The 16,990-nt window shown below is 42.8% G+C and overlaps 1 protein-coding gene across 1 annotated transcript in view; it reads right to left on the reverse strand.

Annotated features, from left to right (window-relative positions):
- The window catches only part of fam20ca (FAM20C golgi associated secretory pathway kinase a), a gene marked incomplete at its 5' end in the record, with an annotated part of 32,949 nt that extends 16,234 nt beyond the window's left edge, over window positions 1-16,715 (reverse strand). Inside the window, 3 exons of the mRNA XM_079233114.1 lie at window positions 12,292-12,370; window positions 15,318-15,502; window positions 16,165-16,715. Of these exons, the coding sequence (XP_079089240.1) occupies window positions 12,292-12,370; window positions 15,318-15,502; window positions 16,165-16,715 (815 nt within the window). The remainder of the gene's footprint in view (window positions 1-12,291; window positions 12,371-15,317; window positions 15,503-16,164) is intronic.
- Between the last annotated feature and the right edge of the window lie 275 nt (window positions 16,716-16,990).

Consider the following 16,990-nt stretch of genomic DNA (forward strand, 5'->3'; position numbering starts at 1 on the left):
AGTGATGCTCACAATGAGAAGAGGCCAAAGGAAACTGGCTCAAATTTAGAAAAGCAAGAAACTGAGAGGCAATATATATTTTCTTTACTATTACTGGTCATACAAAGATCGTGAGGCACTCTCCATGCATTATCGTGTGGTGGCTACATTTTGTAATGTGACCTTTAATGTCCCTGTGGACCGTGTGCCTATTAATCATCTTGTAATGATGATGTGTAGTTGGAGCGTTGGTCCTCCTTGTGTATACAGTATACCTCACAAAGAGGGGCAAGATAGAAAGCCATAAACATTTGCAAAGACATGTGTGGATCCCAATGCGTAAGGACCGCTGATTTTGGTGATCCCCGGACTTTTCTTACAGTGCCACCAGCCAGCTGACACATTTGTGAAACCCAGAGGTTCCTTTTGCGAACAATCTTCCCAGCAGCAGCAACACTAAATGGGAGTCTCCCTGCACCTCCAACACAGAGGCTCTTCTGTTTGCATCACTGCTGCCCAGATCTGCAAAGGGTAGGGTGGGAGGGGTGGGGTGACCCAGGCAAGCCCTCTGGATCGGGTGGCCCGGTAATACCAGACCTGGCGACAGCAGTCCCTCCCACATCCTGCCCTGACAATGGGCAAACCCAGACAGAACCCTCTACTGGTTCAATTGGTAGACAATGATTGCATTCTCCTCCCCCTTCCAATGGGCCTCTGTCAGGGGGATAGGGGAGTTGCACATAGCCTAATTGCCACCTTGCATAGGACAGGCTTAGACATGTAAGGGGCCTGGCCCACAATGGGTATATTAACCTCTCTGCGTGTTATCACAATAGGCCCAAGTTTCAGAGCCACAATGCTCTCCCTTTTTCTCTCTGTCGAAGAACTGTTGTTTCATTCATTCGACCTGGAGAGACATTCAGGTCGACTGTGATAGATCTACCTGGGAAAAGTCGTTATCTAATGACTAGGCTGACTTGTAGGGGTCGGTGCAGTGCGTGTGGTCCCATTGTTAACAGGCAGCAGTTGATATAGTGACAAAGTGACAATGAGGCATGTGTCCTCTGTCATTTTCAAACTGCTGTAAGGAAAACAAGAATAATCATCCCCTTTTGGTCTATCTGAGGCCAAACAATTATTTTCATTATAGCTTCTGAAAGCGACAAGAATTTGAAAACATCAGGGCCATTAGCAAGATGTTATGTAACATTGCAAGTTGTTGTCTAATAAAATGCAAGGTCTTAATTGCAGATAGTGAATTCACCAAACCTTAGATGACAATTATCCTTTAAATATTCCCTTTTACATGCAGCATTCCTGAATGCTCTTTTACGATCTGGGACATTTTGTGTAATTTCAGCAGAAACTCCTGCCGAAGGTACACAAAATATTCCCCTCGTAAGTCAAGGTTTGGCCTGCTTCCATCGCCTCATAAAAAGAGATTCTAGTTAGAGATGTCTAGAATTCAGCTCCTGGAGGGAAATTAATTTTTAGCATTCCAGACATTTGTGGCAGCGACATTCCTAGCGGGAAGCTTTCCCCCCCGACAGTATTTTAGGCTGTAATTACACGTTAGGATGGCTGAGCAACATAACCACACAAAGCAGTGAGAAAAACAGATCCAGGAACCACAACAGGCATGCACAACTGCAAGAATGTGATTCACTTGGATGTGGTGTAACACAAAGGAGCACACACACTCTGGTCCCAAACCACGCAGCCACAGGCATGACACAAATGCACAAAAACACATATGTACACAGGTCTGCGTTTAACATATCAGAGGCAACACTTTTGGTTTGAAGAATTAACACACTTGATCAAGTCATCAAATATCCGTCCTGTCAGCCTACTGTATGGAGCTGATTGACTGTTTTGACTGTTCCAAACCACCACACTACCAACCACCATGTTCTCACCACAAAGTAAAAGAAAAACATAGAAATAAAAAAATTGTCATCCTTACACATTATAAATGGATATTCTGACTATTCAAAAGTTTTTAAGACAATCACAAGGAAGGGGAAATGTTTGCTTCAAAACCCTTTCTCCATTTTCTTTGACTTACCCAAAATATAGGTGGGAACAATAGTTTGACATTTGGGAAATAGGCTTATCTGCTCTCTTGGCGAGAGTTAAAACATTGGTTAGCTTAGCACAAAGACTGGAAACAGGGGGAAACAGCTAGGCTGGCTCTGTTCGAAGTTAACAGAAACTACATACCGTCACCTCTAAAATTCTCAGATGAAAATGTTATAGATATTTTGCTTAATACGAACAAAAACCGACATGTAAAAATGACAAATCGTGTTTTTTTTCCTTCTGTTTCTTGGACAGGGTCAGTAACTTCCTGGAGTCTCTGCGGGTTGCTGCTGTGAAACATGACCACAGAAAGTTATTGTGCAGATTATTCTCACTACCGCGTACTATTCCTTTAATATTTATCATTCAAACTGCACATACACATTGATGGCGAAAAAGTAACCATTAAATCTGTTGGCAAAATCTACACTAAAGACTGCCAATTTCAATATTTGCCTTCATTTCCGCTTCCAAATAAGTGTGATTAAACTGCACATGTTTCTCTTCTCATCAATTGAACGCCATGTCCATAACTATATTATTATAAATTATAGCAGTGATGACCAGAGCTATAGAAAAATAATCCAGGTTGTAAAAAGGAATGGAAGCTGAAATGATGCGGCACAATATTTTGTAATAAGATGCGACACTGAGGTATGACCACTGATGATTGGGGTCATTGCCATTAGCTCAGAACTACACACACACACACACACACACACACACACACACACACACACACACACACACACACACACACACACACACAATTAGTATCATCATGAGCAACTCAGCTGGCCAGTAATCACATTATGATTTGGGTACTCACAGCATGGCCACATTACACTGTGAGTGCATAAACACTTGTTAGACGGAGAGAGAAAACGGGGAGAATCTAAAAATACAGAGCAGCGAAGCGAGGGACAAGCCGAGGATTAGTACCGCCTCAGCGAATCAAACAAACAAAGTCCAAAAAGGAGCACGAACGGGAGGTGGAGACAGAGAGAGAGAGAGAGAGAGAGAGAGAGAGAGAGAGAGAGAGAGAGATGGACGGAGAGAAGGGAGGAAGGGAGGGATGGTGAAGAAAAAACGTTACTTCCTCAGGAGCTGACCTAGTAAAACATTCATGAGAGATGTCTTTATGTGAAGTGTGTGAGAGCGGGAAGGGTGTGGGGGGAATTTAAGGCGCAGGAGTCTAAAATAAGACAAAAAAGATTTGAGATTTGAGTATACAGGCACGCTCAGTGCCAGATGCCGACCTCTCAAATCAAGAATAGACGACGAGCTGAGACACTGACAAGAGTGAGACACACAGACGGAAAGAGGAACATGAAAAGATGTGACTTCTTTTGAGAACATACAGCCAACGGAATATAAATGAGTCAGTGGCAATTACTGTATGACAGATGTGAATGATATGAAATGACTGCAGAAGATCCAAAAGCACACTTTAATGACGAGGAAATTAAAGATAATAAGCAGAACACACCAAAATGATTGGCACTCCAATTAAAACACTACACAGGGAACATTTGCAGGAGACTTTATGAATACTTCACCACGCTTTATTAAAACGTCTCCGCTAATGCAAATTCTCAACTGATGTAAGTGTCTGCGCTGATGAAGAAACAGATGTGACAAACCAGCTGGTTACACGACTGTTAAAGAAGCAGACTAATTAACTGGCTCATCTCACAGACCACAAGAGTTCAACGCATCACAGCGGTCACTGGACACACGCACACACACACACACACACACACGCATGGTTAACCAGATATAAACACTTCAAGTTCAAACACATGCAAACAACCCACATCGTTTGAGAAGAAACAGTCAGTGTGGAGCTGAGAGAGCGAGAATTTCATTACTTGGGGTCGTTAACATGGAACAAGTCTGAAACAGAAAAAGTCAAATAAATCAGAGTGAAAAGAAAAACAGTGAGACGTTGCAACAGTATCACTCTTTGCTAGAGTGAATAAAGGTGGCGAGAGGTCAGGATGGGGATGAAAGGGGTTCACGGAAGGGGGAAAGAGAAACGAGGCTGCGTAAGATGAGCAGTCCTCAGTCACATTAGAGCAGCTTAAAAACCAAATGAATCTTAAAGACCTGCAGAGGGAGTTGTGAGTGCCCAAAGCCTAAAGAAGAGCCTCTGGGTCTGGCCCTCTGTGGCTGCCTGGCTGAGAGTACAAAGCTGCATGAGAAACAGATGTTGTGAACGCCTGACGCCACGAAACTCTCACTCTGTGTGTGTGTGTGTGTGTGAGAGAAATATAGACAATAAAATACAAGGGAGGGACGCAGCAGAAAATATCTGACAGCAGACATTATTTCCCAGAAAGCAAAAGTTATTTTTAAAAGAACATAATATAACTTTACAACTACTTTTACTGCAGCAAGGAACTGTTAGTCAAAGTAGATACCAGTCGGGTAAAGGTAAAACAGATAACTATGGATAAGCTTAGGGAAATATTGTCGATATCTGGCAAATAAACTCTGGTCAAGATATGTTTCAGGTGAGGCAAGACATTTGGTTTTTAAGTTTGTGACATTTTGTGTTTGAAAGGCAAATGTTAATGCAGGTCTGTAAACTCCATTCATTCCCATCCACCACACCCTTACTTTCTGCCCCACAGTATAAGCGGAAACTACTTCCTGTACTGCTCATTCATTTTAAGATGAGAAATGGAAAAATATGGATGATTCCAAGCTTTTATACAAATTAACACGATTTAGCCTTAATTTAATCATGACCGATAGAAAATAAACAGCCCCCCCTTTCTTCGTTTTGCACAGCAAGTTCTGAAATGTCCTAGTCTACACTGTCAAACAAAATAATTAGTTTTTTGCTCTAACTATGCACTAATTGCATTCAAAATGTAACCTTTTGAAATAAATAAATAAACTACAAAACCAAATAACAACAGCAGTTTTATAACATCGCCATGTTTCAGTTTCATAACATCACCATGAAAAAGTAAAGACTAACCCCAACACAGATGTCAACATACTCAAACTGTTTCGTTAGGGTTTTGTTGGGAAGTGTTGTACAACACGCTGAGGCAACTGCTTCTCTGTCTACATCTGTCAGTCAGTGCAGACTGAAGATTTTCCTGATACGTTTTCTCTCTTTTGTTATTCTATTTTCCTTCATTTTTCTATTTCTGCCGACACACATCTGCAAATATGGAAACAAGTCAAACAATAAGTCTCTCACACGCAAAAATACAAGCACTGAGATATTGACACATTGAAGTGAGGACACTCAAAAGAGAATCAAAAACACTCAAGATGAACAGACACAACCAGCATACTTCACACTTCTCTGCCAACACACCACACCTCCTCGCTACAGCTTGTCATTTATGTCAGCCGGGTCAGACAACTTGCTTGGCTGCTCTGTCCCCTGCCAGCTAAATATACTTAATTTAATCAGGACGTGACATTGAGGTCAATATCTCATTTACAAGTGAGACCTTGGTATAGAAAAAAACCCTAAGAAATAGAATAATACAAATAAATGATAGTGGTACTGACATAAACACATTGTGAGAAAAAAAATATACTCAATGTATATATACTATATATATATATATATATATATATATATATATATATATTTAGCCAACAGCATGACAAGTTATAAATAAATATATCCTTGTGATAGCTGAATGGTCTTGTGTGCTTGTGTGACTCAACGCTGACGGCTGTGAGGACCATTTGATGCCAGGACTATTGACAACCTGAGGAGTCTCTCGTTGCTGAGGTTCGTTCAACCAGACAAGGCTACAGTTACGGTTTACGTAACCGATCAGCACGTGAAAAGCTAGTTATGGCAACTCAGCTCTTTATAATATGCAAGATTGAGGTCAGAGAATTTCATCATGGTCTACAAGACGAGGATGTTAAAGTGAAAAGATTTGACGTTTCATCACATTTGAAGTCTCTTTAGTTGCTTCAAGGCTCTTTGACTCGTCGGGGTGGAAATCATTAGGGAAGTGTTAAATGATGAGCGGTCGGGACTGAATGAGCTAGTTTTCTATTGTGTGTGCAGGTAAAGTGTGGGCTTGCGGACATCACCTTCTGTGTAATATACCCACAGTTTTGAATGAGCGGTTACAGCTGCGACTTGACTCGTTGGTCGCGGATTTTCCAGTACCAGCCCCGGGTGATGGAGGGTGCATGAACTCCTTAACCCCCACAGCTAACCTCTCTTTGCAGCATGTGTGCAACATGCAAGTGTACGTGTTGATCTGCGTGTGTGTGTGTGTGTGTGTGTGTGTGTGTGTGTGTGTGTGTGTGTGTGTGTGTGTGTGTGTGTGTGTGTGCGTGAGCCGCAGCTGTGGGAACAGCTGTCTATAGTAACATGCTTCATTGCTTCATTGGTGCACACCCCCAAAGATGAGCTCAGAATGCACATCTCAAAAGTGTGTCTAACTTATGAGAGCCTGCGGCATTCTTATGGCCCTTGTGGGGGCTCTTTAGGGAAACAGTGCTGTACAAGTGACTACCAAAGAAGAGGAATACTTTTGTCTTTGAGGTCTAAGATAATGATAAAAGATGTTAAGACATGAGGGTGATGATAAATCCAGAGGGGGATTTTGTGCAATGCATGCCATGTATGCAGAGATATACATGTATATTTAAATGTACATTTAAGTGCATGCATATGTATGTAATCATGCCGTATTCATCCTTGAATTGAGATGTTCAGGTTCCACACAATTGGATATCTTTGGTTCAGGATGAATCTTATGAACCTCCATGTGATGGCTTTTCCAATAATGTGAGACTATTTTCCTTTCATCTGGTTTCTATTCATCATTATAACTGCTGGTGTGAGGACAGGGACTCAATCTGTGGCATCTATGTCAGTTTTTATTTAAATGTAGACCACATAGGCTTGTTATCAAGTCAAGAGTTTATATGCAAATCGATCTAAAATAACTGACCTGATGACTCGGCCAGAAAAGAGTTGCACCTCGCTTTGAAAAGGGAAACGGGAGCGCGATTCTGGAGGCGACACCCTGTGCAACTACAACTAGCAAAAATAGGAAGTAGGGTAGGGTGCATTGTGGGCTGGGCGGCAGGCAAAGGTGGGGACTTAGGAGTGCCAACACTGGCATAGCAGACTGGCTCGAGGGACGTGGAATGTCACCTCTCTGGTGGGGAATGAAGAGAAGCGATACCAACTAGATACAGTTGGGCTCACCTCCATACGCATAGCACTGGCTCTGGAATCAATCTCCTGGAGAGGGGCTGGACTCAAGCCTTTTCAGGAGTTGCCCAGGGTGAGGCGTAAGGCAGGTGTGGGGATACTCATGAGCACCCAGCTGAACAGCACGTTCGAGCACAAAGCGGATCATAGGTATCTTAGGTAACAGAACACTCTATGCCAAAGCTCGATGATGAACTTTGGGGTCACTATCATCAGTTCTGTGGCCTTATGTCAGGTTGCATCGGCTGCAGTTGCCAAAGTAAAAACACGGGTGTGGGAGGAATTTGTGGAGACAAGGTCGAAAGATTTTCAGTTTGCAATGAAGTTCTGGTAAACCAGCAAGCTGTGATCAGGGGGGAAAGGGAACTGTGGACTGGGACTGGGGTATTGTTGAGTGGTGGAAAGAGCTCTTTTTAGGAACTCCTGAAGTTGACCACCACCTCCTCTATGGAGGAAGCAGAATACTACATCCATATCCTTTGCAGAGGTTGCAGGAGGCACCAGGTGTGGATTAAATGTTTACTGAGATGCTGAAGGCTCTGGATGCCTCTTCAGTTTTGCATGGAGGTTGGGATCAGTGCCTGCGGAGTGGAAGACCTTGGTGGTGACTCCATTCATTTTTACAACGCGAGATCAGGGAATGTGCTCCAATTATCTGGGTTTCATACTGCTCAAACTCCCCAGGAAAGTGTATTCCAGAGTGCTGGAAAGGAGGCACCAACTAATTGTTGAAACTCAGATCCAGGAAAAGCAATGTGAATGGAGGGATCATGTAACTACATGTGTTTTGTGGACTTGGAGAAGGCTTACGACTGTGTCCACCTGGGAGTTCTGTTGGGGGGTACTGTAGGAATACATTTCCACGAGCGATCCAGTACTTGTTTAACTAAAGTGAGAGCTGTGTCCGTTTACTCGACATAAATCAAATATGTTTCCAGTGGCTGTTGGCCAGGGTTGTCCATTGTCTCCGATTCTGTTCATGGTTTTTATGGACAGGATGTCAAGGCTCAGCCGAGGGGAGGAGAGTGTCTGGTTTGGGGACCTCTGAATTGCATCTCTGGTCTTTGCAGATGATGTGGTTATGTTGGCTCATTTAAAACGTGACCTTCAGCACTGGAGTGGTGGTTTTCAACTGAGTGTGAGGGGCTCCGGATGAGAGTCAGTACCTCCAAGTCTGAACTCTCCAGTATCAAGCTTACCATAAAAACCACCAGCCATCAAAAACACTTCATGAACAGCTCTGTCTCCTCTTGCACTTTACACAAATGCATGCAAATCATTAATAAAACCATCAATCTTTCATGATAAAATCAACAACCAAAGCAGGGAGAGACTAACTCCAGAGAACATTAGATGGCTTCAGCCCTCAAATAATTCCCCATCTACAGAGAGGATCCATGGAGGAATGTCAGTCATAACCCAACTGGGGCACAGCAGATATGATAAGGCACTTAAATGAACTTTTGGTTATGAAACAGCCTGCAGATGATAAAAACGTAACAACCTCTTGGGTGTTGCAGCTAAGAATCCATCCCCACTGGCTTTACCAGCGCTAGAGCTTGTCATAGCTGATCTGGTTCATGCAGATGAGCATGTCTTATGATTTCCCACGGTGCTAAAGGACAGCCATGTGTGCCCTATATATACTGTATGTATATATATGTTCTAGCACATGTGTTTACATGCAACGGACCCTGTGCGTTGATATAACAACTCTTGGCGCGACTGGGGCATGCACACAACAAACAGGGACGATCAAAGTTATTTTTGCTATTCCTGCGTTGCATACACCATTTGGAACTGTGAGACTATCAACAAAATCAAAGCGAGGGGGGTGGAAACAGGCTTGTCAAACAACGTGTGATGGAGAAATTAATTATTTCTTTGCATATCTGAGGCTTACACTTCCTCCTTCAATCCCTCAACCCTCTGTCTGACAAATCCAATTAGCATGACATGAACATTGTGGTTTTGTATACACACCACAACCAGGATCTTGGCAGGGGATAGGCTAGGGCACCAGAGGCCTGAGCCATACAGACACAGGGGTCTGGCAATGTAGGGTCTCCGCTCAGCCTATAACCTGCCTCCAGCTGGAAGACCCAGTTCCTTGACAGGTTGGCAGTGCTAACTGCTTCCCTACCCTCTGGTCTATCTCTGCCTGTCATCTGTCTTCCAACACCAGCCCTCTCTCTTTTCACATGCCACTTCATTCCTCTCCATCCCTATTCACAGCCATCTGATAGCCCCATCTTTCGTTCACATAGAATTTGCATTCATATTTGTTGGCTGAAGATTATCTCATGGTGACACGACTACAATTCATCAAATTTGTAGTCAAGGCATTACTGCAAAGACATGCAGTTTTGCATGAAGTGACCTCTGAAAAAGGATTTACAATATCCGCATCGAAGGAACTATATTTGTACTTGTACATTATTGGGAGAATCAAAAACATTTTGCTTGCACCAATATCATATGAGATACTTTGGTAGGTCGTCGTGATCTAAATTACTTTACCAAATTGCAGTTTGAAAAACTAAACAAGCATCTTCTAGTCTATTGTGGGCACACACTTTAAATCACCAAACACGATCTGAGAGCTTGTCAGACAAATAAAACCGAGCTACAAACTTTTTCCCCAGAGCTGCACAGAGAAAACATCGTGTGGAGGTGTCTGGCAAGCTGTCAGCTTGTGCAGTCTCCTGGTCCATGCCAGTGTACAGATTTGCATTCAGCTCAAAGGAGGCCTAAAACATCAAAGCCTCTTTGAAGCACCACTTGATGCTGCACAATAGGACAGGTGAAGAAAAAACAATGCAACACAGCTAGGCTCTGAACTACTGTACCCAGAATGCACCGCAGATCCTAAAATAAAAGTAGGACACATCAATACCATGATAGAAACAACAAAACGTAATAATGTGCGTTAACAAAAGAAGAACAAAGATTATCTTTCGACACTATTTCTCTCAGAAAACTGATATTTTTCTATTTCCACACTGAGGACTTTTGTATAATATCTGTAAACATTCGAGACAGATGATTGTCACAGTCAAAGCAAGGAGTTTGAATAAAATATGACAGGCTAAATAAAGAGCTACGAGAATCTGTAGCATATAATTCAGAAACTGACATTTCATTACAGTGAAAAGAGTTTTCTGACAGCAACGGATAAATCTAAGTTAAGATAAGTTTGACTTATATCTACTGTAAGAAATAAGCACTTTTATTTTTAACTTGAATGGAGTGTTATGTATCCAATACCTGCTAAGCGACATCATTTACATATTTTATTGAAATTGAACACGGACAATTAAATCATTTACTTTTCTAGATTCTCATAACGCTTTAATCTTTCAATCAGCTAAATGTAAATTGAAAAGTGTGGCAACATAGAAACTAGTCTCATTCTCATAAAATTCCTCATCTAGAACAAATTAAGTCTCAAGACATACATATAAATATATAAAGACATACACTATATATTTTCTCAGGCAGACATTTCACACCTTGACAACCTTTACTCCAAAGGAACTTATGATCTGTGTTCTGAAACCGACAATGTCTATAGAACAGGATATTGCATGACTGATACTGTCTGACTTCCCCCTGATACTATTAATACTGGATGATACTGATCATCAGCCCACGTGACCACACCTCACGACACACTCCTTCTTTAACCCATCCTGACATCACAGGACTCATGTATGAGTCAAAATATACACTATGCACACACACACACACACACACACACACACACACACACACACACACACACACACACACACACATACACACACACACACACACACACACACACACACACACACACACACACACACACACACACACACACTCGTCATTGTTTGGTCTATAAACTCTCTGCAGCAAGTTTGTAAACAATGCCTCATGTTCTACAAATTCAGCCGTTTATTGACCTTGACATGAAATGCCAAGTTAGTACACAGAAAATTGACTCGGAACTGTCACTGCTGCTGTGTTTGTGTATTTATAACGAGAGCTATCAAGTTGCACTACATTCCCGTAAAGAGGAGCTGAATAAGGGATACGGACACCAAATATTAAATGCATAAACTGTGAAAAATGTTGCAGCCGCTCCATAAATCAGGCTCTGACAGGTAAAAGATATAATGTTTCATCATTCATTTCCAAGCTGCTGTTGACCTAACAGGCCTGAACTTCTAATCCTCCCACTAGTGTGGCTTTGGCTGGTATGGTAATGGGCTTGGTTCACTTGAAATAAAGAATCCCCACAAAGTATACCTGTGCATGTTGTCAAGATGTGACACTTTGAGCTCTCACAAGTATTAATCACCAGTTCTGCAAGAAAAACTCATACAGCCACCCCCTCTGTCTGTCTCCTTGTCCCTCTCCACGGATCGTATACTCTCCACTGAGGCTCTCATGTAGAAACCCATTATGCATTTCATAGCAATCACATCGGGCTCCTGCGCAATTACTTCCAGTTGGCCTGGACGCTGTTTATTTGCGTCGGCATGGGAATTCATCGGGCAAAACTCAGACAGCTGAGAAGGAGGGTATTTCTTTTTCATGTGCCAGGCGCCTTTGCGAGCATATACTGTATGCCTCCCCAAAGATGTCTTGACGATGGCGCGACGCACATTTTAATTAACACATAAGCCTGTTGATGTTAATTAAAAAGCAGACAAAAAAAGATCACACAGAGGCGAGAGCTGTATATCCGAACGCACCGAAACATGCAGCGGCAGTGCTTGGCACTTATTCAGAGGAGATTTCATGTAGCCCTCTTGAAACGTATGCATTACAAGTGGGTGCGTCAAACCGAGTGTATCAAACAGATTTTTGATGTTAGTTATTTTAGGGGGGAAATGCAGATTTTCTAAAATCTGAGAGGTGCATTTAAAGCAGAAAAGTTGTTTTCAAATAGGAACTCTGACACTCTGCGATACCCAGATGATTTGGTGGTGAGTAATGTGTAAATGTAGTCTATCTGTGCTACTTACTTCATGGGCTTGAACAGAGCTTGTCCATAGTTCTGGAAAGTCATGATCAACTTCAGCTGGGTGCCTCCTGATTTCATGGCTGAGAGAAAAACAATTGAGATGTTAGATGAGTATTTTAATCAAATACACACACACACACACACACACACACACACACACACACACACACACACACACACACACACACACACACACACACACACACACACACACAGAAATACACTTCCACATATGCACAGCTGTTTCATTATTTGCCAATTTGGAGGATGCAATTTTGCATGACTACATAATAGAGCTATCACATCTGCTGACCAATTTGCCAGACACTGTACAATCAAAGTGGCAGTTGGGAGGTGGGTGTGACTGAGAGGCAGAAGTGGCTTGAAAAGCATCTGCTGACAACTCCAGCTAGTTCTGAGTTTGATGAAACTGGAGATGGACAATTTGACTGAGTGTAATAGTGACTCTGTCTTTAGAACAACATGTCTCGCTTTGCCAAAAAACGCACAATCGAGTGAAAGAAGTACCCTCATTTTTGGCACATTAAGTACAACAATTCAGCAGTGTATTGCTATTGTGCAATTACATTTAGAAAATCCTCTTGTTTTAAAACTTGGCTTAATCTTCATTTCCTGAATCAAATAAAACATGAACTCTGTGTTTCCATCCAAGTGTGTATATGTGCACATAACCTCATGACCAGATGTGTGTCTGTACACAGATGTGCGTGTGCATATTAGATGCTCGTACACGTTAGACTCTCCATGACCATTTCTCCTCTCAAACTGATCTCCACGAGCAAAACATGGGCCAGAGCACATGTCTCCGACTATCAGTCATGTCCACAGTGTTTCCCAGAGGCTAATGGAGCCTTAGCTTCTTGCCTGCCTTGCACTCAAACAAAGGCACCGCCAGGCCTGTCTAAATGCCTTGTGTTTCCGTCATAATGGACAGGCTTTCGGGGGATTTACCCATTTATTACAGCGTATTAACTTGAGCACATTACACAACACAGCGCTTCTGCCTAACCCCAATATCAACATAAGCCCCATGTAGTGGACCAACTTACCGGATGGCTTGCTGGCTGAGTAGCTGGCTGCACTCTACCCACTACACACAACTGTATTTTGTGATTATTGACTCTCTTGGTGTTTCTTTCATGTTGTTTATTTCCTTTTTCGGCTCCCTTGTTTGTATATGTCATCCCTTTATTCCTATTGTCTATGCTATGCTCTGTCTGTCTCACTTTGCTTCACTCACGGCTGCCAAGCCTCCCCATTTATCGTGACTCATTTTCCAAAGCTACTGTATTTTACATCCACTGTTGCACAGAGTCAAACCCACGTAACCTGAGGTGAGCGCCTCGTCTTCACGACAGAGGATGGATATTGAAAGTAGATTGGAATCAAAGCCAAAGAATGCACCAAGAGCATTATGCCGACGCATGTGCCCGCTTTGCTGCAGCCAGGTCAAGCGGATAGTGCCCCGGAGTAATCTTTAAACTTGGTACAGCTATACAGCAAACCTTTGAGAGATTGCAAACAACTGGACTATGTTTTAATACTGTGACTTTGAACCCATAAGCCACAATCCTTGAGGAGATGACCTCAATTCTCTACTCTTTGCTGGACATTTATAAAATGTTGTTTCTAATTGGAAACTACAAAAGTTAATCCCCTGTAAAAAAAAAAAAACTGGCAGAGCTCGGCTGATTGTTTCTCTGGATTGAATCTGTGCTGACGTGCGTTCAAACATGACTTGAACAACAGCAAACTTCAACAAGAGATTCTTTAGATTCTCCTAAAGGCCATCTGTCTTGGTATCTATGCGAGGATGTATGGGCCTCTGTTGAGCTAACCATCCATCTCTTGCTCTGTTTCTCCAAGCATCCACAAACAAATCGATGTAGTCTCTTCTAAACCTTCATGTTCTCCGGTCTTTCAGTAAGCTCCAGGCCTCGCCCACCACCACCACATCACCCTCCCATCCCATGATGATAAATCCACCCTGCTCTCACCTGTGCTACCTCACGGCACTGTGCGTATGATTTATGAGTCCAGCTGGAGACAGAACAAAAGGCCGCAGAGGGACAGACATAGAGGTGGGAGGCACTATTGCAGGGAAAATGCTGAACAGAGAAACTTCTCCGTTTTGTAATTTTAGTGAGACAGATATGAGGCGAGTGTGTGCTATAATTACGGGGCACAAAAGCTGTAATGCGTACTTCCAGGCACACACAATGCACTGGGTTTTCATTTCAGAAGACAGACGTGTGTTTTTATAGGTGTGTCTGGGCACAGATTGATGGTTTATATTATTATAAACAGAGGCGACCAAAACCAAACAAACTATTACGTTTGGGCTGAGATTTGTAGCATGAATGATGAATGATTGTGAGCTGCCAGAGGGACTCATAACAAAGAGATAGTGAAGACAGCGTCAATAAGAAATACAATGACACTGATGCACAGAGAGATAGAGATAACAACACGCCCCAGTGGAGGATATTTTGGTGTTCACTGTCCAGTTTTTATGGAGCTATGATCGCAAAAATGATAACATATGTTCACAGTGAGATCTCTTTCACAAAGATTTGTTCAAGATGGTATCAGTATAATGAGGAAAAAACTACAATAAAGTAACAGCATTCACTTGTAGCAGACCTGTCTCTTGCAAAAAAACAGACAGTTCTCAAATAATTTGCAAAAAATACTTATTCTTATAGGAATCTTTGCACCTTGACATCATTTGTACTTTTTACAGAACAAAATGTATGTGCAAGTTAATCCCATGTTTCATTTGCACTTATTAGTCTGGTCTAAAAGCAGTGAAGGTAGGAATGAAAGCAATGTTTCGACATTCAGACTATACTATATGTTCTCTCAATTTTTCCTGCCAATAAGTTTGCCAGAAGATGTTTAGTAGTGACGTTTTTCAGGCATGTTTCTTTTATTCCCATCTGTCCTTTAATCTAGTAACACAGCCCATGTTCTCATTCAACGTTTACAATTTGGTGACTGACTCACCCACGCTGGTGATCCTCTGTGTGCCCAGGTCCTTCAGGAGGGCTTCCAGCACCAGACTGTGTCTGGAGTACAACTCGTAGCGGTTGATGCCGATGTGAAAGCGTAACCAGTTGGGGTAAGACTCTGCGGTCACCTCTCCCGTGGGAGAGAACCCCTCCTCCTCTTCGTTCCCCTCCTCGTTGTGCCTGGAAAACAGGGAGAGGAGAAGAGGTTTAACAAGAAGTTGTGGTGCCAGCAGATTCCTTTGAGATTATTTTTAGCCTTTGTTATTGATGGTTACAGTATTTGTTGCAGTCTTAATATAGACTAACTGTATCAGACAAATTCATGCTGAAGGTAGGCTTTTGGCACAGAGCACTTCAATCTAGTAACACTTGGATTGTGTACTCTTATGAGGTTAAATGCAGCCTTAATGACAGGTGTATAAAACAAATCCAGCATGATGGTAACTTATAAATTGTGTGCCTTAAAGGTAAAATAGCATGATAATAGGTGGGTGGAGGGAGCAGATGCATCTATGGACATTATAGTTGAGGCAGAGAAAACGGAACCTCTCTGCTGGTTGATTTAATGATAATTAAACAGACAGACAAACAGACATGCAGATATAAGAGCATGTGTGTATCATGATGTGCATGCCTGCATGGACAAGAGATTGAATTCAATATACTTCAATTTACATATCATGTTACTTATATTTCTTTCTGGAGAAAACATGTAATATCACCTACTTTTGGTGCCCTTCCTTCTTCCATCATATTCCTAGTATCAACAGCCAAATAGGCTAAAGCATCTGTTCAGGTCCCACTTGTAACCCTCTAAGTTTTAAACATTTCCATCGGCTTACCATGCTTGGTTCCCGGTTGCTTTGGGATAAAACTTCATGTCAGTGTTGACGTCGAACAAAGTGTCATCATTTGTGAGGGGAGGAAGGTCAACCTTGTAGAAAGGATGCTCAAACAGAGCCGACAGGCGGGACACACCGTGGCCAGGGACTGTCCGACCCCCGCTCGCGCCTCCCATGAGCGGCTTGCGGTCCTCCGCCTTCCCCGCTGACGGTCTCATCCGCCTGAAGGACTCCGCTCTGTCCCCGGCTGCCGTGATCTTTTCCAGGGAATGCGACGTGAGGTTGGAGCTCGGCTCGTTGCTGAAATCCTGCAGGATCCTCAGCGTGTGCTTGTTAGGCCAGCCCGCTTCGGCCGCGGACATGGCGCGTTGCTTCCCCCAGCCCTGCGACTCCTCGCCCGGGTGCTGAGCGCACTGACAGCCGCCGTCCTCGCCGTCCGCTCCCGCCGCCCGCTTTTCTAGTTTTGGTAACAAGTCTATCATGATGTGCATGGTGCACGCGACCAAAAACACCATGAGTATCAACACTCTGAATTTACGAAACAATATCATCTTTATAAATGTTGTCTTTTCTTTACGCAGACTCGGGCTAATAAGATCTAAGCGCAGCGCACCTTACAGCGACGACATTGATGTCCAAGACTGTTATGCGATGACAAAGGCTGAAGATGTACTGTGATCGTTGCACACACAATGCGTGTCAGACTATGTTAAGAACTATATGATGTGCTCAGCCTTTTTTTATATATATATATTTTTTACAATTGTCCAAATTGTTCCTTCCCAGACAGGTGGACTGACCGACACATTGTGAGCTCTGGACACTT

Source organism: Taurulus bubalis (assembly GCF_910589615.1).
Source record: "Taurulus bubalis genome assembly, chromosome: 17".
Lineage (NCBI taxonomy): Eukaryota > Metazoa > Chordata > Actinopteri > Perciformes > Cottidae > Taurulus > Taurulus bubalis.